General features: G+C 40.6%; 1 protein-coding gene and 1 long non-coding RNA gene across 5 annotated transcripts in view; one reads left to right on the top strand and one right to left on the bottom strand.

The window, feature by feature from the left end:
• The window catches only part of LOC141373722 (uncharacterized), a 45806-nt gene that overhangs the window by 20177 nt on the left and 3090 nt on the right, over positions 1 to 22539 (top strand). For 2 of the 4 annotated variants that reach the window (XR_012380004.1, XR_012380005.1), the window contains 2 exons: positions 14720 to 14769; positions 17807 to 18193. This is a non-coding gene — a long non-coding RNA (uncharacterized lncRNA). Of the gene's footprint in view, positions 1 to 5444; positions 5634 to 14719; positions 14770 to 17806; positions 18194 to 22539 lie in introns of those variants that run through there. The other 2 variants (XR_012380003.1, XR_012380002.1) reach the window with 2 other exon arrangements.
• Positions 17983 to 22539, bottom strand: part of ATP8B1 (ATPase phospholipid transporting 8B1) — a 118916-nt gene continuing 114359 nt past the window's right edge. Inside the window, exons 25-28 of the mRNA XM_025886670.2 lie at positions 21683 to 21928; positions 21232 to 21370; positions 19385 to 19515; positions 17983 to 18280 (exon numbers count right to left, since the gene is read on the bottom strand). Of these exons, the coding sequence (XP_025742455.1) occupies positions 18056 to 18280; positions 19385 to 19515; positions 21232 to 21370; positions 21683 to 21928 (741 nt within the window). The 3' untranslated portion in view covers positions 17983 to 18055. The remainder of the gene's footprint in view (positions 18281 to 19384; positions 19516 to 21231; positions 21371 to 21682; positions 21929 to 22539) is intronic.

Raw genomic sequence — 22539 nt, 5'->3', positions numbered from 1 at the left:
CTTTTGTTTCCCTTGCCAAAGGTGACGTATCTAGAAAATGACGTCAAAGAGCTTATTTCCTATGTTTCCTTCTAGGAATTTTATGGTTTCAGATCTCACATTTAGGTCTTTAATCCATTTTGAGTTTTTGTGTATGGCGTAAGAAAGTGTTCCGGTTTCATTCTTTTGCATGTAGCTGTCCAGTTTTCCCATCACCAACTGTTGAAGAGACTGTCTTTTTCCCATTGTATATTCTTGCCTCCTTTGTTGTAGATTAATTGACCACATAAATATGGGTTTATTTCTAGGTTCTCTATTCTGTTCCATGGATCAACCTATTTTTGTGCCAGTACCATACTGTTTTGATAACTGCAGCTTTGTAGTATGCTTGAAATCTGAGATTGTGATACCATCAGTTTTGTACTTCTTTTTCAAGATTGCTTTGGCTGTTTGGAGTCTTTTGTAGTTCCATACAAATTTTAGGATTATTTGTTCTAATTCTGTGCAAATGATGTTGGTAGTTTGATTGGGATTGCATTAAATCTGTAGGGTGCCTTGGTAGTATGGACATGTTAACAATATTGGTTCTTCCAATGCTTAAGCATGGAATGTCTTTCCATTTGTTTGTGTCATCTTCAACTTCTTTCATCATTGTTTTACAATTTTTGGTGTACAGGTGTTTCATCTTAAGTTTATCCCTAGGTTGTTTTTTGTTTGTTTTTTTACTTTTGATGCAGTTATAAATGGGATTATTTTCTTAATTTCTCTTTCTGCTACTTCATTATTAGTGTATAGAAATGGAACTGATTTTGATAAGGAAAATCTGTGTCCTAAGATGGCCAACCAAGCCAGCGTGAGAGTCCCAGTCCTTGCCCCAGCGCTCTTCCAGGTTCTTCTCCCTGCTCTGCTTCCCGCATGGACCAGTCCGGGTTCTTCTCCCTGCCCGGTTCATGCACACACCAAAAGTGCCAAGTATGCGGAAGTAGATACGTATAAATTGCCCCCTATGTTTGTGCTTGGGGCTCAGACCTTTGGAGACCACTCTCCTCCGAGCCCGCCGGGTTAAATAAACCTATCCTCCAAGATCTCCGGGTGCCGCTTGGTTCTTCCATTGGGCGATCCAGTCCAGGTTTCATGACAATTTCTGTATATCAATTTTGTATCTTGCAGCCTTACTATTTATCAGTTCAAGTAGTTTTTTGGTGGAGTCTTTAGAGCTCTCTATATACAGTAACATGTTATCTGAAAATAGTGCAAGTTTTACTTCTTCCTTACCAATTTGGATTCCTTATATTCCTTTTTCTAGTCCGATTGCTGTGACTAGGACTTCCAATACTATGTTGAATAAAAGTGGTGAGAGTGGATATCCTTGTCTTATTCCCGGTCTTAGGGGAAGAGCTCTCAAGTTTTTCACCATTGAGCATAATGTTACCTGAGGATTTTTCACATATGGCCTTTATTATGTTGAGGTATGTTTCCTCTAAACCTACTTTGTTGGGGCTTCTGGGTAGCTCAGTTGGTTAAGTGTCTGCCTTGGGCTCAGATCATGATCCCAGGGTCCTGGGATTGAGCCCCACATCCAGCTCCCGGCTCAGTGGGGATTCTGCTTCTCCCTCTGCGCCTCGCCCCCTGCCCCCTGCCCCAGCTCGTGCTCTCGTTCTCTCTGTTGGTATCTCTTTCTCACTCTCTCCAATAAATAAAACAACAAAACAACAAAACAACAAAAAAATAAACCTACTTTGTTGAGGGTTTTTTTTTTTAAAGATTTTATTTATTTATTTGAGAGAGAGAGAATGAGAGACAGAGCACAAGAGGGAAGAGGGTCAAAGGGAGAAGCAGACTCCCCGCTGAGCAGGGAGCCTGATATGGGACTCGATCCCGAGACTCCAGGATCATGACCTGAGCCGAAGGCAGTCGCTTAACCAACTGAGCCACCCAGGCGCCCTTGTTGAGGGTTTTTATCATGAATGGATGTTGTACTTTGTCAAATGCTTTTTCTGCATCTATTGAAATGATCATATGGGTTTTATCCTTTCTCTTGTTGATGCGATGTATCACATTGATTGATTTGAACTACCATCATATCCCAGGAATAAATCCCACTTGATCATGGCGTTTTTATTTTTATTTTATTTTTTTAATATATTGCTGGAATCAGTTTGCTAACATCTTATTGTGGAACTTTGCATCTATGTTGGTCAGAGCCTGGCATGTGTTCTCCTTTTTTTAAGTGTCTTTATCAGATTTTTGTTAACAGGGCAATGCTGTCCTCTTAGATTGAATTTCAAAGCTTTCCTTCCTCTTCTGTATTTTGGAATAGTTTGAGAAGAATAGTTGTTAACTCTACTCTTAAGTGTTTGGTAGAATTCACCTGTGAAGCCATCTGGTCCTGAACTTTTATTTATTGGGAGTTTTTGGATTATTGACTTAATTTTATTGCTAGTAATTTATCTGTTCAAATTTAGGTTTATATGTAATATACTATGCATGTAGCAGTCTATATTAGGTTGATGGTCGCTTAATTTTGAGTCCATTTTAAAAGCACTAGATTGGGGCACCTGGGTGGCTCATTCATTAAGCTTCTGCCTTCGGCTCGGGTCATGATCCTAGGGTCCTGGGATCGAGCCCCCGTCAGGCTCCCTGCTCAGCGGGAAGGCTGCTTCTTCCTTTCCTACTCTCCCTGCTTGTGTTCCTTCTCTTGCTGTGTCTCTCTTTGTCAAATGAATGAATAACATCTTTAAAAAATAAATAAAAGCACTACATTTTTATTCCCCCCACACACAAACACATATTTTATGTATATGGTTTCACCATACTTTTGTGGATCTCTTGACTAATTTTTATAGGTATCATTGATTTTACTCTTTTTGTGCTTTAATCTTTTACTGGTTTTATTAGGGATTAATCTACTTTTATTATGTTTGTATGTACCTGTGAATTATTTCCTTTACTAATTTTCTTACTTCTGATTGTGGCCTTTCCTTTCCACTCAAAGAATTCCCTCTAACATTTTTCTTTTTAAGATTTTATTTATTTATTTTAGAGAGCATGTACATGCTAGTGGGGGGAGGGAGGAACTGGGACAAGCAAACTCCACACTGAGGGTGGAGCTCAATGTAGGGTTTGACCCCATGACCCTGAGATCATGACCCAAGCCAAAATCAAGAGTTGGCTGCCCAACTGACTAAGCCACCCAGGCAGTCCTCTAACATTACTTGTAAGGCTTGTTTAGTGATGATTAATTCCTTTAAGTTTTGTTTGAGAAACTCTTTATCCCTTCTTCTATTCTGAATGATAGTCTTGCTGGATAGAGTATTCTTGGTTTCAGGTTTTTTCCTTTTAGCACAAATTAGCACTCTTTTCTGGCCTGCAGAGTTTCTGCTGAAAAATCAGCTGATAGCCTTATGGAGTTTCACTTGTATGTAACTCTTTTCTCGTGCTGTTTTTAAAAATTCTCTCTTTTTATCACTGTGTGTTGCCATTTTAATTATTATGTGCCTTGGTGTGACTCTCCTCAGATTGGTTTTATTGTAGGCTCTGTGCCTCCTGGATAGGGATTTGTTTCCTTCCCCACGTTAGGGAAGTTTTCAGCTATTATTTCTTCAAATAAATTTTCTGCCCCCTTTTATCTCTCTTCTCCATCTGGGATCCCTATAATAGTGAATATTATTACACATGATGGTGTCACTGAGTTCCCTTAACCTACTTAAAAAATCAGATGAAGGGCGTCTGGGTGGCTCAGATGGTTGGGCGTCTGCCTTCACCTCAGGTCATGATCCCAGAGTCCTGGGATCGAGTCCCGTGTCAGGCTCCCTTCTCCTTGGGAGCCTGCTTCTCTCTCTGCCTCTCTCTCTCTCTCTGTTTCTCATGAATATATAAATAAGTATCTTTAAAAAAAATATTAAAAAAAATCAGAGATTAAGAACTCAATACCTGAAATTAAAAATACAGTCCAGGGAATAAAAGATTAGAGAAAACAGAAGAACAGATCAGTGAGCTGGAAGAAAGAGTAATGGAAAGCAACCAAACAGAACAGAAAAAAAAAAATAATAAAAAATGAGACTAGGTTAAGGGAACTCAGTGACACCATAATGTGTAATAATACTCACATTATAGGGATCTAATCTGATGAGAGTTCATTAGAATGCAGTTGACAAGAAAATTTGGTTATTTTTGTGGTACAGAACATTTTAATAACTAGAATTTTAAGTGATGACATTATACCAGAACATATTAAAATCTTAGGAATTTTATATACTTTCTAGAATAGTTACAACGTTTACTCACACAATATAGCCTCAGATTTATCATCGTTTGTTTGCCCACACTTCCCATGTAACAACCTAACAAAAAAGCCTAATTAGTTAAAAAGACTTTATTTAGAATTTGAGTTTTGGGGAAGTTTGTTAAAAACCTCAGAAGGTGCCTAAATAGGCTCATAGATTTTTATAGAACTTAATATTTAATTATTTATTCAACCAAGGTGGCAACAAAAGATGCAGAAGGCAAAACACAGGGTTATGTAGTTGTTAGCAAAACTTAACTCCTTTAATGCTGAGAAGATTTAGTTTTCTTATTAAGGACCTGATAAAAACAAATATAGAAACCTTGTTTTTTCTGGGCAGATAAAGGAAAAAAACTTGGTTTATAATTTATCAAGAGCAGACCAGCAATCCAAGAAAACTGCTTTTTTAAGAGAGGGAAAAACCAAATTTCAATCTTATATTAGTGTACCTTTAAGATTCATTTATCCCAGTCTTAGTCCTGAGCACTCATAAAATTTTTTTCCAAAGATTCTCCTTCACAAACCTACAACTTTCTTTTCCATTCAGATTTTGTCCTAAGTTTTTTTCTCTCTAAATAACCAGTCTCATTTCAGGACTAAATGACCTTCTTTTCCCTCAACAAAAATGTATTTTTATTCCTCATACTCTATCTTACCAAAAACACATCTCTAATTTCCTTGCATACCAAGATATTTTCCTTTTTATTTCCAGTGATCTTAGTTACATTTATCAGTATTTTTAATGCTTAGAAACCTTGATTTGTAGTAGAAACTAAGTAGTAAACAATTGTGAACTGTTATGCCTGTATCCTTTAGATTGGTACGTTTATGAATATATTTCATAATTTCTAAAAATGTTTCTTCATAGTATAGTCTTTTAATAAAGCACAAAACATGTTTACTAATAAACCCAAATTTATCTTTAGTTTTCCTCTAATAAGACAAAAGTAGGTAAACCTGTGTTTAGTATTTAGTGTTTTATTATTTTATTTTGTTTGGAAAAGACTTAGATATCCAATGAGTTTGAACCATTTTATCATTTAACCTAGCTAGTTTTAGGATACCAGAGATTTAGTCTCTCATATTTCTAGTCAGAAAATTCACTCAAGCCTTATATTAAAACATTAATTTGTATAATGCCAAATTAAAACAAATCACCCATCAACACCAACCCCTCTAGGTTATTCCCACCTAGAGAACGTTACCGGTAACTCTCAACAGCTGGAATAGAAGTCAGGACCATCAACTCAAATTGAGGAGGTCCGGATATCTGAACTCACCTGATACACCTGTGAGATGCTGAGAAGTTGGAGGGGCACAGAGGGCCCATGCTGGCACTGAGCTCCAGAGGATCCCCAGGTGATCTCAGGTGATTTGCTCTGGTGTCCTGCAGACTATGCCAAGAAGTGTTGATGCAAAATGAACAAACCCTGTTAAAAGTTTTTAAGAGGAAAAAAGTTTTAGTTGAGCCCAAGTTAGGACAGACGCTCTGGATACACAATCTTCACAAAGAAGAGAGTGCTTGGGGGAAGGGAACATTTGGTGCAGGGTTCTGTGTTTTTTTTTTTTACATAAAAATTACAGATTATTAACAAAGGGCATTCTAGAAAGTTAATGGACTTTATCTTATGTTTTTAGTATGTGCAAGGCTGTATGACTTTCATATTATGGGAACCAGAAATGTTTTTTATCTTTATGTTTGGAATGCTTTATTGGTGATTTTTTTCAAAGATTTTATTTATTTATTTATTTGAGTGTGTGGGAGAGAGAGAGAGAGAGAGAGAGAGAGAGCACACAGGCAGGGGGAGCAGCAGAGGGAGAGGGAGAAGCAGGCTCTCTATTCAGCAGGGAGCCGGATGTAGGGCTCCATCCCAGGACCCCGGGATCATGACCCAAGCCAAAGGCAGATGCTTATTAACCCACGAAGCCACCCAGGCACCCCCATGATTTTTTAAATAAAGCAGATGTGGGGGCACCTGGGTGGCTCAGTCATTAAGCGTCTGCCTTCGGCTCGGGTCATGATCTCGGGGTCCTGGGATTGAGCCCCGCATCGGGCTCCCTGCTCTGCGGGAAGCCTGCTTCTCCCTCTCCCACTCCCCCTGCCTGTGTTCCCTCTCTTGCGGCCTCTCTCTCTGTCAAAAAATAAAATCTGCAAGCAAGCAAGCAAGCAGATGTGGACTGTGTGCTCAGGGCAAGAATAGGGCCCATGCTTTGAGGTTTTGTGGAGTCATTTTGTCCTTGGTAAATGTTAAAGTTTAGCTTCCCTGGGAGCCCACTTATATTTAGGCAGTCTCACAGAGACAATGGATGGGAGCCAACTGGGCGACAAATTCGACCGGCGAGGTGACAAAGAAGCCCACACATGGGGACAGAGGATTGAGACTTGTGTTACGTGTGCCCTGCTGTTGTGGTTGAGCCATGACTGCCTTGGGTCCACTGGTCTGCAGTGGCCCTCTTTGCCTATTGTGGGCAGTTTGGTCCCAGTGCCGTTAAGGGGCCAGTCCGGGGCTGCCTTGGGCTTGAGTTGGGTCAGACCGGATGCCTGCATTCTGCCCATTTGCCAGAACTGGTCGCACTGACCTGCAGGGTGCTCTCCCCGTGTTGTCCCCAGAGAGGCTTTCATTGGTGGGCAGGGCCTGCAGTCAGACCAGATGTCTGTCCTCAGTCTTTTGGGGTTGCAGTGACCCTGAACTACCAGGCTCTTTGTTTGTGCTGCCCCCTGTGAGGTTTTTGTTGGTAGGCAGGGCCAACAGTCAGATCAGCTCTCTGCACCCTACCCGCTGCTGGGGCTGCAGTGGGACTGGTGTGTGTGCTTATCTTCCCCTCTCCCCAGGGCAAAAGTCACTTTGGAGTGGCTGTTGGAGCTGCTTGCACCAGGAGAAGCTTGTGGTGTCGCTTTGCACGGACTCCTGCTGGGTGGGGCAGTTGGAGGGGGCGGTCCACAGGAGAATTCAGGGGCAGGCTGTGGTGTTACCTGCTAGGTGGCTGAGTTTATGTTGGTTCCCACAGCTATCTGTATCTAGACTGAGGTGAGGGGAGAGAAGTGGTGCCCACCAGCTCTTTTGTTCTTGGAGAAGTCTCCTGAAGATCTCTGCCCCTCCAGTGCATGTTTTGAGATTAGTAAATAAATCTTCCCGTGTACCCCAGGTGCTTTTCAAACCACTGCTTCTATGCTCTATCTCTGAGGGGTTGTTATGCTCTCTTTAAGGACAGGGACTGTTTCCTATCACCCTTGCCTTCCGGCTCTCCCAGATCCGGCCCCCTGATTTTTAAAGTTCCTGGTGTTAAGCCCCTCTGGTTCTCAAAGCCAGATGTTATGGGGATTTGTCTTCCCAGTGCAGGTCCTGTCTGGGGGGCCTGGTGTAGGGTGTGTTCTCCCTGTGTGCTCCTGGTGTCCCTCCCACTTGTGATTAGTCACAGAGGTTGGTTTGGTTTCTGCCCTTCCCACCCCTTTTGATGTAGCCGCCTTTCTATAGTTAACTCTGGAGAGCCATTCTGCCAGTCCTTGGGTCATTTTCTGGCTTAGTTACATGAATGTGGATGGTGTATCTGTGGGACATGGTGAGTTTAGAATCCTATTCCATCTTCCCTGTGTCAGAGTGGTCCAGCTTCATTCTTTTGCATATGGCTGTCCAGTGTTCCCAACACCATTTATCGAAGAGACTGTTCTTTCCTCATTGTATATTCTTGGCTTTTTTGTAAGTTAATTGACCATATATGTGTGGGTTTATTTCTCTGTTTTGTTCCATTGATCTCTGTGTCTGTCTTTATGCCAATACCATACTGTTCTGATTACTGTAGCTTTGTAACATTATTGGAAATCAGAGTATGATTCCACTACCTTTGTTTTTATTTCTCAAGATTGCTTTAGATATTCAGGCTCTTGTGGTTACATACAAATTTTAGGATTGTTCTATTGCTGTGAAAAATACCATTGAAATTTTGGTCAGGATTTCATTAAATATATAGATTGCTTTGGATAGTATGGACATTTAAACAATACTAATTTTTCCATTCCATGAGCACAGAATATCTGTCCATTTATTTGTGTCATCTTCAGTTGCTTTTTTCAGTGTTTTATAGTTTTTAGTGTACGTTAAATTTTTTTTAATTTTATTTTATTGTTATATTAATCACCATACATTACATCATTAGTTTTTGATGTAGGGTTCCATGGTTCATTGTTTGTGTATAACACCCAGTGCTCCATGCAGTACGTGCCCTCTTTAATACCTATCACCAGGCTAACTCATCTGCCCAGCCCCCTCCCCTCTAAAACCCTCAGTTTGTTTCCCAGAGTCCATAGTCTCTCATGGTTCATCTCCCCCTCCGATTTCCCCCTCTTCATTTTTCCCTTCCTACCATCATCTTCTTCTTTTTTTTTTTTTTAACATATAGTGTATTATTTGTTTCAGAGATACAGGTCTGTGATTCATCAGTCTTACACAATTCACAGTGCTCACCATAGCACATACCCTCCCCAATGTCTATCACCCAGCTGCCCCATCCCTCCTCCCCCCCCACCACTCCAGTAACCCTCAGTTCGTTTCCTGAGATTAAGAATTCCTCATCTCAGTGAAGTCATATGATATATGCCTTTCTCTGATTGACTTACTTCACTTAGCATAATACCCTCTAGTTCTATCCATGTCATTGCAAATGGCAAGATTGGGGGGGGGTTGATGGCTGCATAATATTCCATTGTGTATATATACCACATCTTCTTTATCCATTCATCTGTTGATGGACATCTTGGCTTTTTCCATAGTTTGGGCTATTGTGGACATTGCTGCTATAAACATTGGGGTGCACGTAGTGTATGTTAAATTTATTCCTAGGTATTTTATTCTTTGTGATGCAGTTGTAAATACAATTGTTTTCTTAATTTTTCTTTCTGCTACTTTGTTCGTAGTGTATAGAAATGCGAAAGATTTTTCTATATTGATTTTGTATCCTGCAACTTCAGAGTTTTTTAGTTTTAACAGTTTTTTTGATGGTGTCTTTAGGATTTTCTGTAATAACGTCATCTGCAAATAGTTACAGTTTTATTTCTTCCTTTCTGATTTGGGTGCCTTTTATTTCTCTATCTTGCTTGATTTTTCTGGCTAGGATTTCTAATACTGTATTCAGTAAAGGTGGAGAGAGTGGGCATCCACGTCTTGTTCCTGATGTTAGAGGAAAAGCTTTCAGCTTTTTCAGAACCATGTTAGCTGTGGGTTCATATATGATTTTTATTATGTTCAGGTACATTTCCTCTATACCCACTTTGTTGAGAGTTTTTATCATAAATGGATGTTGAATTTTGTCAAATGCTTTCTTGTCATCTATTGAGACGATTGTATGATTTTCATCATTCATTTTGTTGATGTGCTATATTACATTGATTTGTGGATGTTGTACCATATTTGCATCCCTGGAATAAATCCCACTTGACCATAGCATATGGTCCTTTTAGTGTTCTTGAATTTTGTTTGCCTATATTTTATTGAGGATTTTTGCATCTATGTTCATCAAGTATATTGGCCTATAATTTTCTTTTCTTGTAGTATATTTGTTTGGTTTGCTATAAGGGTAATGCTGGCATCATAAAATGAATTTGGAAGAGTTTTTAAATGATTGGTATTATTCGGTAGAATTCACCAGTGAAGCTCTCCGGTCCTGGACTTTTGTTTGTTGGGAGGTTTTTGATTACTGTTTCAGTCTCCTTACTAGTAAATTGGTCTGTTTAGATTTTCTGTTTCCTCAGGATTAAACTTTATAGGTTGTAGGTTTCAAGGAATTTATCCATTTCTTCTGGGTTGTTCAATTTGTTGGACTATAATTTTCATAGTACTCTGTTACGATCCTTTGTATTTCTGTGGTACCACTTTTTTCTTGGTGTGTCTAAAGATTTGTAAATTTTGTGTATCTTTTCAAAAACCAGCTTAGTTTCATTGACCTTTTTCTATTGCTTTTTTATTTTTTTAAGATTTATTTATTTGAGAGACAGAGAGAGAGAGTGAGAGTATGCAAGCACACAGAGGGAGAAAGGGAGGGAGGAGAAGCAGACTCCCCGCTGAGCAGGGAGCCCGATGATGCGATGAGGGACTTGATCCCAGGACCCTGGGATCGTGACCTGAGCCGAAGGCAGATGCTTTACTCACTGAGCCACCCAGGTGCCCCGCTTTTTTTAGTCTTTATTTCATTTATATTAGCTTTGATCTTTGTTATTTTTTTTTTCTTCTAAGTTTGAGCTCTGTTCCTCTTTTTCTGATTCTTTGGTGTGTAAAGTTAGGTGTTTTTTTTGAGATTTTTCTTGTTTCTTGAGGTAGGCATCTATTGTTCTTCACTTAACTCCTAGAGCTGCTTTTGCTGCATCCCAGAAGTTTTGGTATATTGTATTATTTTCATTTGTCTCAAGGCACTTTTTATTTCTCTTTTGCTATTTGACTCATTGGTGGTTCAGTAGCATGTTGTATAATGTGCACATATTTGTGAATTTTCCAGTTTTCTTCTTGTAATAGATTTCTCATTTTATCCATTGTGGTCAGAAAAGATGCTTGAGATGACTTAAATCTTCTTAAATTTATTAAGACTTGTTTTGTGGCCTAATATGTAATCTGTCCTGAATAATGTTCTTTGTGCAGTTGAGAAGAATGTTTATTCTGTTGTTTTTGGATGGAATGTTCTGTATATATTTGTTACATCCATCTGGTCTAATGGATTTTTTAGAGCCAGTGTTTCCTTATTGATTTTCTGTCTAGATGATCTATCCATTGATGAAACTGGGGTATTAAAGTACTGTAGTATTATTGTATTGCTGGTTATTTCTCTCATTATGTCTGTTAATATTTGCTTTATATATTTTGTTGCTATTATTTTTGGGTGCATAAATATTTACAAATGCTATATGCTCTTGGTGGGTGACCCTTTTATCATTATGTAATGATTTTCTTTGTCTCTTATTACAGCCCCTGTTTTAAAGTCTATATTGTCTGATGTCGTTATAGCCACCCGGCTTTCTTTTGGTTTCCATTTGCACGGACTGTTTTTTTCTATCCCTTCACTTTCAGTCTGTGTGTGTCCTTATATGTGACGTGAAGCTGTTGTAGGTAGCATATAGATGGGTCTCGTCTTTTATCCATGCAGCCACTCTGTGTCTTTTGATCGAATAATTTAGTTCTTTTACATTTTTAAAAAAGATTTTATTTGTCAGAGAGCACAAGCAGGGAGAGCTGCAGGCAGAGCAGGCAGAAGGAGAAGCAAGCTCCCTGCTGAGCAAGGAGCCATGTGGGATTCGATCCCAGGACTCTGGGATCATGATCTGAGCACCGACCCCCAGGCTTCCCTAGTTCTTTTACATTTAAGGTAATTCTTGATATGTATGTACTTAATGTCATCTTGTTAATTGTTCTTTGGCAGTTTTGTAGTTCTTCTGTTCCTTTCTTTATTCCCTTATTCTCTTCCCTTGTGATTTGGTGATTTTCTCAAGTGGTATGCTTGATTCTCTTTCTCTGTATCTTTTGTGTATTGACTGGGTTTTTGCTTTGTGGTTACCATGAAGCTTACACATGGCTTATAACGATAATTTAATTTGATAACAACTTACACATTTGAATACTTTCTAAAGCTCTACATTTTTAACTGCCTCCCCACCAGTTTTATGTTTTTTTTTCAGTTTAAGTCTTTTTATTTTGAGTATCCCTCATTAAATTATTATAGTTACAGCTATTTTTACTACTTCTGTGTTTCAACTCTCATACAAGCTTTTTTTTCATACAAGCTTTTTAAGCAATTAATCCACCGCCTTTACATTAGATTCTGAATTTCACTATATTTTTACCTTCACTAGTGAGATTTATACTTTTGTGTTTTCCTGTTACTAATTAGCACCCTTCCATTTCAGCCTGTAGAAGTCCCTTTAAGCTTTCTTCTAAGGCCAGGGTAGTGGTGATGAACTCCTTTTTGCTTTTGCTTGTCTGGAAAACTCTTTATTGCTCCTTACATTAAGAATGAAAACACTGCCAGGCGCTGTAGTCTTGGTTGAAAGTTTGGAAGTTGTTTTTTTTTTTTTTTTTTTCCCAGCACTTTGAATACATCCTGACACTCCCTTCTAGTCTGCAAAGTTTCTCCTGAAAAATCTGCTGATTGTATTATGGGGGAAATCTCTTTTACATAGCAAATTGTTTTTCTCTTGATGTTTTTAAAAGTCTTTCCTTGTCTTTAACTTTTCACATTTTAATTACAATGTGTCTTGGTTTGAGTCTCTTCAGGTTCTTATTTGGAACTCTCAGGGCTTCCTGGATCTGGATATCTGTTTCCTTCCCCAAGTTAGAGAAATTTTCAGCTACCTGTTCTTTCTTCAAATGAGTTTTCTGCCCCTTTCTCTTTTCTCCTTCTTTTCAACCTTCTAATGCAAGTATTAGTCTGTTTGTTGTTTCCTAAGTCCTCTAAGCTATCTACTTTTTTACATTGGGTTTTTTTTTTTTTTTTTTTTGCTGCTCTGATTGGGTGAGTTCTCCTGCCCTGTATTTGAGTTTACTCATCCTTTCTTCATCTTCATCTGGTTTACTGTTGGACCCCTCTGGTTATTTTTCGGCTCATTGATTATATTCCTTAGCTGTCCCATAGAGGAGGATCTAAGTCTACACCTAGATTCAGGCTGATTATAAGTCAGACCCCCTCAGGCAGCAGCTCTTAAACCATACAAATATATACAGTCCTGTAGGACTACAAGTATTAAGTCCCGCTGGCTACCTGTGCTGGGCACCTTGGAAGTGTCTCCTGTCAGTCACCAAAATTGGGGTGCCAGACAACTATTTGAGCTCCTTTCTGGGAGATAAGAGCAATCTGAAGCAAGGCAGATACAGTGTACAGGCTGGCATCTCCTGACTTCTGTCCCAGTACAGCGTCTTAGAGGGTCCCTAGATGTATGTCAAACCAAAAGCCTGCCCCTCAGGCCAGAGCTCCAGGACAAGCAAATAGTCCCTTATCACAGAAAGCCTGGGGAGTGGGGGCAAAGAGGGGTGTTTGCTCGTGTGTGTATTGTGTCCTGGAGTTTGTAGCAGGCCAAAGTCGGCCTCCCCACTTGTTACAGTCCTATGGGCTACAGGAATGCAGATCCTGCTGGCCACCAGAGCTAGGCAGTGAAGGGCCATCCGCTAGGTGGTGGTCACAGCAATCAGGTACCAGGCATAAAAACTGGTACCAGACCTGTGTACAAACTGCCCCCTGGGGATGCTGGCACTTTGGAGCGCGGCAGAAGAAGAACACAAAGCTAGTCGTCTGAGGTCTCTGGAACGGTTTACAGACGGCCCTCAGATGTGTGTTGGGTCAGAAGTCTATCCCTCAGACGTAGCTGTGGAAATTAACTCATAGGCCTATTTCACAGAAAAACTCGGCTCCTCAGACTGTTGCCTCTTGCTGTGCTCTGGAAATGGTAGACAGTTAAAAACACTTTCTCTGTTGGTTACAGTCCTTTGTGACCCATGCTTGGCAATCTAGAGGTGTCACCTCATAGTACCTGCAAAAATCGGGGCACCAAATGAGGGTATAAACTCCTTTCTGGGAGACACGGACATGCTGGAGGGAGGCAGAGAAAGAGGGTAAACATGACGTCCACCAGCCTCCCTGCCCTGAGAGTCCTTCTAGATGGGTGCCAAGCCAGAGGCCTGCCCTCAGGCCGACGCTGCAGGACAAGCACATAGTCCTTTATCACAGACAGACTGGGCGTGTATTTCAGCCTGCCAGCTATGCAGTACCCTGGTAGCCGGCCGAGAACTTGTCTCTCCAATTGTTAGAGTCCTTTGGGTCCCCGGAATGTAGGCCCTGCCGGCCTCTAGAGCCAGGCGATCAAGGGGCATCCACTGGGTGGGCACTTGCAAAAACTGGGGTGCCAGGTGTAAAAACAGTGCCAGATGCATGTTAACCCTCCCCTCTGGGAGATACTGGTGCTCTGGAGTGCAACAGGGGGATGGCGTGAAGATGGTACCTAGATTAAAAAAGTCTCCACTGGCCACCATCCTTGGAGAGTACCCCAGCAGGCCCCCAGATGTGTGTTAAATAAGATGCCTGCCTCTCAGGCCGATGCTTTAAGAGCAGTAAGCCTGTTTGATGTCAAGTCTGGCTGCTTCTGCACTGGGCTCTGGCATGCAGGGGAGGCCAGGGGCCCCACTAGGGGCCCTGAGCCCGTTCTGAGCCATTTCTCAGTTTGCACAGTAGCCTTTCGGGCCTCATGGATGCAAACCCTGCTGGCTTTCAAAGCTCTAAGTTTTAAGGGCTTATTTCTCAGGGGTAGGTCTTAAAAGTTGGGCTTCCCGATAAGGGGTTCAAACCCTTCACTCATGGAGGAGCTCTGGATTTTGAATGCTGACAGTGGGGTTTTCAGCAAGATTGTATCTCTGCCTTGCCTACCCACCTCAGTGTGGGTGGTTTGCCCCATGTTACGAGTCCCTCAGCTTTTGTTTTTGTTTTCAGAGAAAATCGTTCCATATGGAGCTGTGGATCTGGTGTGTCCATGGGAGAAGGTGAGTTCAGGATCTGCTTATGTCTCCATCTTGAACTGGCCTTATTCCTTTTTATGGCTAAATTATGGATATCCCACATTTTGTGTATCCACTCAGCTGTGGATGGACATTTAGGTTGTTTCTGCCTTTTGGCTGTTGTGAACATTTATGTACAAGTATTTGAGTACCTGTTTTCAAAGTTTTGCAGTGTATATATGTATTCACTTCAGAGAATTGCTGTTTATATGGTAATTCTGTTTAACTTCTAGAGGAACTGCCAAACTGTTTCAGCAGTGGGTGCAGCATTTTACATTCCCACCAGCAGTGGATGAGGGTTCCAGTTTCTCCACAGGGTCCTTGCTAACACTTATTTCCCCACCCACCCCCTTTTTCTAAGTAGGCTCTAGGCCCAGTATGGGGCTTGAACTCAAAATCCCGAGATCAAGAGTCCCACGCTCTACTGACTGAGCCAGCCAGGTGCCCTTCCTTTTTTATTTATAGTCATCCTAGTGGGTGTGAAGTGGTATCTCATTGTGGTTTTGATTTGCATTTCCCTGATGACTAATGTTGTTAAGGATTTTTTTTTTTTAATGTATTTATTTGACAGAGAGTGACACAGCGAGGACTTTTGTATATACTTTTTGGCACTTATAGATCTTCCAAGAAATGTCAGTTTAAGTCAAGAAAATCATTTTTACAGTGTTTTCTGACAGGCCTTTTTGTAATTATAAATGCACCAGAAGTTTTATTGTAGCCATAACTTTCTAGCAGATTCTGACGGGACTCTTAGAAGCTGTCTTATAATTTTCCCAAGTTTCATTCACATCACATGAAGGCAACAACTGCTAAAATAACCTTTAGGTGGTGCTCTTTGATTAAAAACATATATTCCTCAACCAATTTAAATACAGTAGGACATCCTGGGGGGAAAAGTGTCCCCCCCCCCTTTAAGGGACTATATCCCAGGTCTGCTCAGAACTTTTTCTCCTACAGTTTCTCTTGAAGAGTCTAATCTATCCCATGTCCTTTCACCCAATTTCCAAAGGATTGCTCTGACAGAGACATGAAGTTCTGCTCCACAAGCCAACTGTAATTGTGGAATAGCGAAGAGGGGAGTCCTAATTTCCCACCTTAGAAAGCACCACCAGGCGGATACTCTCTCAACTGCTGGCAATTATGCCTCCTAAACAAGTCCCCCACTGATGTCCTACAGAGAACCTCCATCTCTGTGGCATAGTTCTGGGGCACCTGGGTGGTTCCGTCGGTTAGGCATCTGACTCTTGATTTCAGCTAAGGTCATGATGTGAGGGTCCTGTGATAGAGCCCTCCATCGGGCTCTGCGCTGAATCTGCAGCTTATACCCATGCTCTCTCTAAAAAAAGTCTGTGGCATAGTCCCATTTCCTTAGTGGGGGTCAGAGCTTCACATACGGTCCAGGAGCTGCCTGCCTGTCCGGCAGCTGGTTCATCATACTCAGTCCTCCCCCAGCCTCGAGCCTCAGGTCCCCCTTCTCCTCATCTGCTCGCCTGCCCTTCAACATCCTAATTTCCCTTTGATCATTTACTCACTTCCCAGCTCCTGCTTTTGGTCAAAGGTTACCTTTGCTATTATTATACCTTCAGGATTGAGGTCATTTTTAAAAATTGTGCCTTATCTAAGTATCCAAAGATGCACCCTCCCTGGATGCACTTGCCCTTGCCAACTATAAATCCATACCCTCCAGACTTTTAAAGTCTAAATGGCCTTTTCTCACTTCTCCCCTAATACTTAGTAGTACCCTGCCCCCAACTTTTATTTCTCACAAGAGGACCCCTGTGTTTCTTTAGAAACCTTGCAGGCTTTAGCTTCTTCTGTCATATACCCTACTTAAAAGATACTTTCCAAAGATTTTACTAAAGCATTTATTTTTTTAAACAAAAATATACATTAAATCTCAGATTTACAGAATACAGAAATAATTTATCCAAAGCAATTTGCATTTTAAAATTGTTAATATTGCACCCAACAGTGTAAGTCTTTGACACATTTGCATTGTCAACCTTTCCCACAATTTATAAAACAGGAGAGAAAACTGAGAATTATACAAGCAAACTTTGCTTTACCAAAAAAAAAATTGTTTATTTACAAGATAAAGTTGTAAACTTCCAAAAATTTACTTCCATAGGATAAAGAGCCATACATTCTTTTATCATATCTAGAATATGAACTATATACATGTTGTGATTTTCTCATAAGAAATTCAAAGGGACGGATATTGTGAACATTCACAGCCTAATGGTAAAGAACAGAATTATTGAAAACCCTTCTGTATCTTCACTAGAACAGGGAGACTAGAGTGTGAAAAACACAGAATGAGAAAAGCCTCTAGAAAAATAACTTTTGCCTCTTTGAGGATAGTTTCCATTTTTGAAGGATACGCTGTTAGTCTTAGAAATGTGGCTGCCAACAGCCTTTTCTCTGAAGACATTAGACAAGTGAAAATGTGAGGCCTCTGTTCAGGTCTCTTATACATATAGGCAGGCATAGTGTTTGCTTTTCAAAAGAAAGCTTTACCAAAAAATCACAATTTATCACTGATGTCCTTAGTTTTTAAGAACTTTTTTTTTAAAGCCCATAAATATTTAAACACATCTTTTAAAAATGAAAGTAGGAAAGGAAGTGGCTAAAATAATATGCGAAGTAAGAGTAAACATACATGATGCACACTTTTAACCTGGTAGTAAACTGAGCAGATAGGAGGCTTGTACTTATGAAATGTGAAGTGATTTTCCTTGAACTATTAAACCAATATGAGGAGAAGAGAAAACCATGCAGCTCATTATCAACTCTGGAAAAAGTCTTTGGGCCACTTTGCTTCCAGGTGATGAACATCCATTAATTTTTTTTTGTCCTTGTCATTATAAATACAAAATCTTTGTTAAAAAGTTAGCCTATGGGGAAGAAAGCAACGCCTGGAAAATTCGTGTTGAAGATCCCAGACAAGATGATCTAAATGCAATTTTATAATGAGTACCATTTGAATTGAAATATAAGACATTTCCTAATTCTGTTGTCCTAGATGGAGACTGGATTAACACGTTCCCTTTGGATCATGATGAACACGAGCAGTTGAATAATAGGACTTTTGGGAAGGCAGTCTTTGCTGTTGTAGTAGTCCAGCAGCCCAAGTAGCTTGTGATGAAGGTTGTGGTCTTTAATATCCTCGTGACAAATTCAGTTTTTTTGTTTAAAAAAAAAAAAAAGAGTCCTGAGAGCCTTTCATAAAAAAATAGACATTTGTACGCGTGTGATTGTTGTGGCAGGTGCGTCAGCTGGCCACCGTCCGCCGGTATTCGGCGGCGCCTTCGGCTATGATGGCATCCAGGGGAGAGCGCTTCTTCCGGATGCTGCGCCCGGAGGAGATGAGGTCGGCGTAGCCGCGCTGGTGCGAGAAGGCATAGGCGGAGCGCCGCGAAGACACGCCCCGGCGGAACACGCGCTGCCGCCGCTTCCACTGCTCCTCGGCTTTCAGCCGCTTGCGGTGCTTCTGAATCTGCAGAACCAGAGAGAGGGGGCCAGGCTGATGAGGACCTTGCAGGTGTGTGAGGGCGGAGGAGAACTGGCCAGGCGCTAACATGGACGGGGGATCTAGTCCAAGCTGTCTGGGGGGAGGCGGCTTCCTCTTATAGATGAGGCAACCCAGAGAGGTTATGGAGCATTCCCAAGGTCTCCGAACTAGAAAACGGGAGCCGACATTCCGACTTTCCTTTCTTTCCCACTGACAAGTCAGACTGGGACAGGTTCAAGGGAAAACCCTTGTTGCTCCTGCATCTTCTTGTCAGCGGAAAAGGGCGATCTAGGGGATGCTGAAGGTTGCCTGCCCAACATCCTCTCTCCTTCCTGATGAAAACGGAGTTTAGTCAGGTACCCCTTTCCTGCCTATAGCCACGTCCCTCCTGGGGTGTGGACAGCGCTCCCAGGGGGACTTGCCTTGCTCAGCACCGGCCAGGTGACCTGGTCTGGCTCCAGAGGCCTGCGAGAAGTGGGCGGGGCCCTCCCATGCCCAGGTCCTGGGCTCCTAAGGGAAAGCGCCTGGCCGCCCCGGATGGTGATGTGTCAGGAGGAGATGCCTAGATCTGCAGTAGCCAACCCCCAGCTCCAAGCTGAAGCTATAATGAGGAAAGCAGAGGGGAGCGATGGAAAGAACCCCGGTCTTTTTTTGACAGACATTAAGGTGCTCAGTCACCGAAGCCCACTAATCAGTATGCAAGCTGAAGTGATACATGATTTGAACAACTTGTAGCTCAAGAGGATCCTGCCAAAAGAGGTGGCGTTTTTCTTTAAATGAAGAAAAACGCCACCTCTTTGCAGGGGAAAATGTTAATATTATAATTGTTAAATCGAGGGGATGGGGGTTCATTATACTACTCTCCCTTTGATAATGTTTAAAATAAAAAGCACGCAAACAAAAATCCCAGTCCCATGGGACTTATTTGCAAGATGGAGTTAGAGAGAAGTAGTGTTAAAAAAACGTTCATACCAAACTTGCCATGGATTTAGAATTTTGCTGGAAATTTGCTGGAAAGCTGCTTTGGGGACAGGCTTTGCTTTCTGTGAGGGGCACTCAGAATGAGGAGAATACTATTTTTTTCTGTACCTTATCACTTTCTGACGGCCAGATGGTCATTGACAAGAACCGTATGGCGACGACGGGCAGCAGGCACACCGCAACAGTCAGCATGATGGTCAACCAAATGTATGGCTGCCTCAGGGCATTTGATGCTGTGCCTGTGAAAACACGGAGAATGAATCCCAGGGTTCCTTCATCCTAAGGGCAGTGTGAGTATTCCTTAAGCCTTAAATGGTTGTCTGTGGTAAAGTGTCACAGATTGGCCTCCCCAAAACATCCTATCACTGCTGAAGGAATGAACATTTTAAAATAGGACTAAACAAAGCAAAATGAGGAAGGCAAATGTACATCACTGAACAACTAAAGGAAAAAAGAAAGTGCTGACACTGCACTAGGTAAACATGCAAAGTTAGGCAAGCTATACGTCTCCATTTTTCCAGGAATTTACTTTCCAACTTACAGTTTTAGTTTGAAACTCCAAATAACAGTAGCAACTTACACCACCATTAGTATGACAGACCTTATGCTAGGTGTTTTATACAGGTCACGCCATTTAATTACCTCTGAGGGATGAAGAGTATCCTCCTTGCCACACACGGAAATCGAGTTGTGGAGAAGTAAAAAGATTTCCCAGGGTAACAGAACTAGCCATGGCAACACCTGAATTGAACCCCCTATCCATCTGACTAGAGCCTCGCTTTTTCCACTGCAATTTGGCAGTTAATTTATGTCAGAGAACATAGTAATTCATACAACCAGACCATCATATATGATAACTACCCAATTTTAAAATATTTATAATTAACATCCCCTAAAGCCAAATCTATCACAGTATGCTCTGTACTTACGCTATAAGTTTATAAAAGTAGTGGCCTTTATTTTTTAAATGTTTTTACACTGCTAAATAAAAACACTCCCTTTGGGAATATTCTAAGTAACTGGGTACTAAGTTTTTTCTTAAAAACAGAGTCAGTAAAAACAATCATCAAAAAAATGAACTCAATCCCAAGAGTTACCATAGCAACTGTCTTTTTACAACTGGCCATAAAAAAACAAACAAAAAACCTAATCTTTTACACGGAAACTAGTTTATGGGGACTTTTCCCCCCCATTGTGAATCTAAGCTACTCTATTTAATAAACTAAGAAATTTGTAAATTCCAATTCATGATATTTTAAAATTTATAATATGTATGAAATAGTTCAAATTCATTCTAGCATTTGTCCTATTTTATACAGCTGTAAACTATTTCTAAACTATTTCTGTTTAAGTTTACTTATTGCTCTGCATACATTTTTCTAACAATGTGGCAAGTTTTCCACTTTTGAGTTCTAAAATTTCATCATATGGGACTCATACCTTGATAAGCTAGTATTCTTATTAGGTCTTTGAATTATTTCCATTTTTAAAACACAATCAGAATTGTGGTGGTATCATCTTTGTACAAAATGACTTTTCCAAAAACTGGTATGTTTTATCTTTAGGTATTTTCTCCAAGTGGAAATCCTGGGTCCAAATGTGTGAGAAGTTTTATAGTTATATTATTTCCAGATAGTCCTTTGGAAATATTATATTATCATGCTACCAGCAATACGTCCATACTCAATTTCCCAGCAACCCAACAATATTAGATTTGGGGGGGGGAGGGGGGTCCTGTCTAACTGAACAGATGCACAATTATATCAAATTTTTAAATTTTGCTTTCTTCCTGTCACATTACCACACTTCCAGCCCAGCTGTCATTCAGGTGCCAGTCAGGACATTAATTTTCACTAGCAATAACTTACTTTGTGTTTTTACTTAGAAGTTATATCAGAATCTAAACTAGTAACATTTTTCTATACCTTTATTTTTGGAATTTAGAAAATACCAACCTGTAAATTGAAATGCAGATGGAAAGAGAACATGTATTCCAGCACTATGAAAGTCAAACATTATGCCAAAATAAAGTGCAATGCTTCCAAAAATTGAAAAAGCATTCACAAAAGTCCAATAAGAAGTATCCAAGCCAATCTGTAAAACCAGAAAAAAAGAGAGCATTCATTTTGGGGAGTTACCAAGAAATAAAGGATCTAGATTCTGAAAATAGAATGCAACAATTTAGGCACGATTTGGCTTGAATACTGAACAATCAAACTATCCTTGGCTCAGGCAAGAAGTAGGAAATGTGCTTGGTGTAAGGGGTGAAGATAGCATTCATATTTTGTAAAGCAGCCGAGGCTCAGTGGGAGGGAGAGTGGGGGCCAGGTGGATGCGCACACTGGTCTATATACAGAAACACAGGTAACTGACAGATACTGAAAGCAGTTGACAGAAGCCATGTACCTGGAAATTGACGGTTATTATAAGAGCAGAAGCAATGGTCACAGCAAAAGATTGGTAGTCCGAAGGCGCCTCTCCATCCTGTCCCACAGTTTGCAGATAAGCTCCCAGAGGTATGAAGAAGAGGATCATCGATGTTAAAATTCCATGCACCAGGCTTACAAAGAACTTCTTATAGTTGAATAGTAAGTCTCTCTGTCCTACTATGTACAACCCAGGGAAGCGGAGACTCAGTTTGTCACTCACATCCTTAAGGAGAAAAACCACAATTAGTTGTGTACCATCCAGGATCAAAGAACTCCGAGATCCATTCCAATTTATTTCTCACAGAGAGTTTCAGCTTAGTTTTAGGAAGGCAAAAACTCAACAAGATAAGTCCTGAATGGTTTCGGTGTGCAGAGACCAATCCCTTTACTTTAGTCCACCGTTATTTGCTATTTAATTAAGAGAGGGACTAGGTAGAGATCTATTACTTTGCTGCTCATAGAAGGAAAGCAAATAGTAATGTCAAAAAAAAAAAATGTAGGGAGACTATTTTTACCTCCTGGGAGAATATATTCTAATTTTTTTGGAAAGTATTTTCACATATGAGTTGATGGGTTAACTCCAAATTACTCTTTTTATTCATTAAAGCACTTTCTCTAAGAATTGCTCCTAGATAGAATGTGGACTAATCTGGGAATTCAGCACATACGTTTAGAGAAATATTAAAATAATTTTAAAGTTATTATTATAGAGACATACTATGCTGTCAGGTGTCTTAACAAGAAACTCTTAGTGTCCAGAAGGACGATAATAAACTCTTTTGTCCATGAATTCATCCCACGCACAGAAAGCCTCTTTTCTCACTATAATACAGG

The sequence above is a fragment of the Callorhinus ursinus genome, unplaced genomic scaffold, assembly GCF_003265705.2.
Source record: "Callorhinus ursinus isolate GAN/ISIS: 27379988/994484 unplaced genomic scaffold, GSC_fseal_2.0 scaffold11, whole genome shotgun sequence".
In the NCBI taxonomy this organism is placed as follows: Eukaryota; Metazoa; Chordata; class Mammalia; order Carnivora; family Otariidae; genus Callorhinus; species Callorhinus ursinus.
The sequence above is the reverse complement of the archived record's forward strand: the minus strand, read 5'-3'. Positions and strand labels throughout refer to the sequence as shown.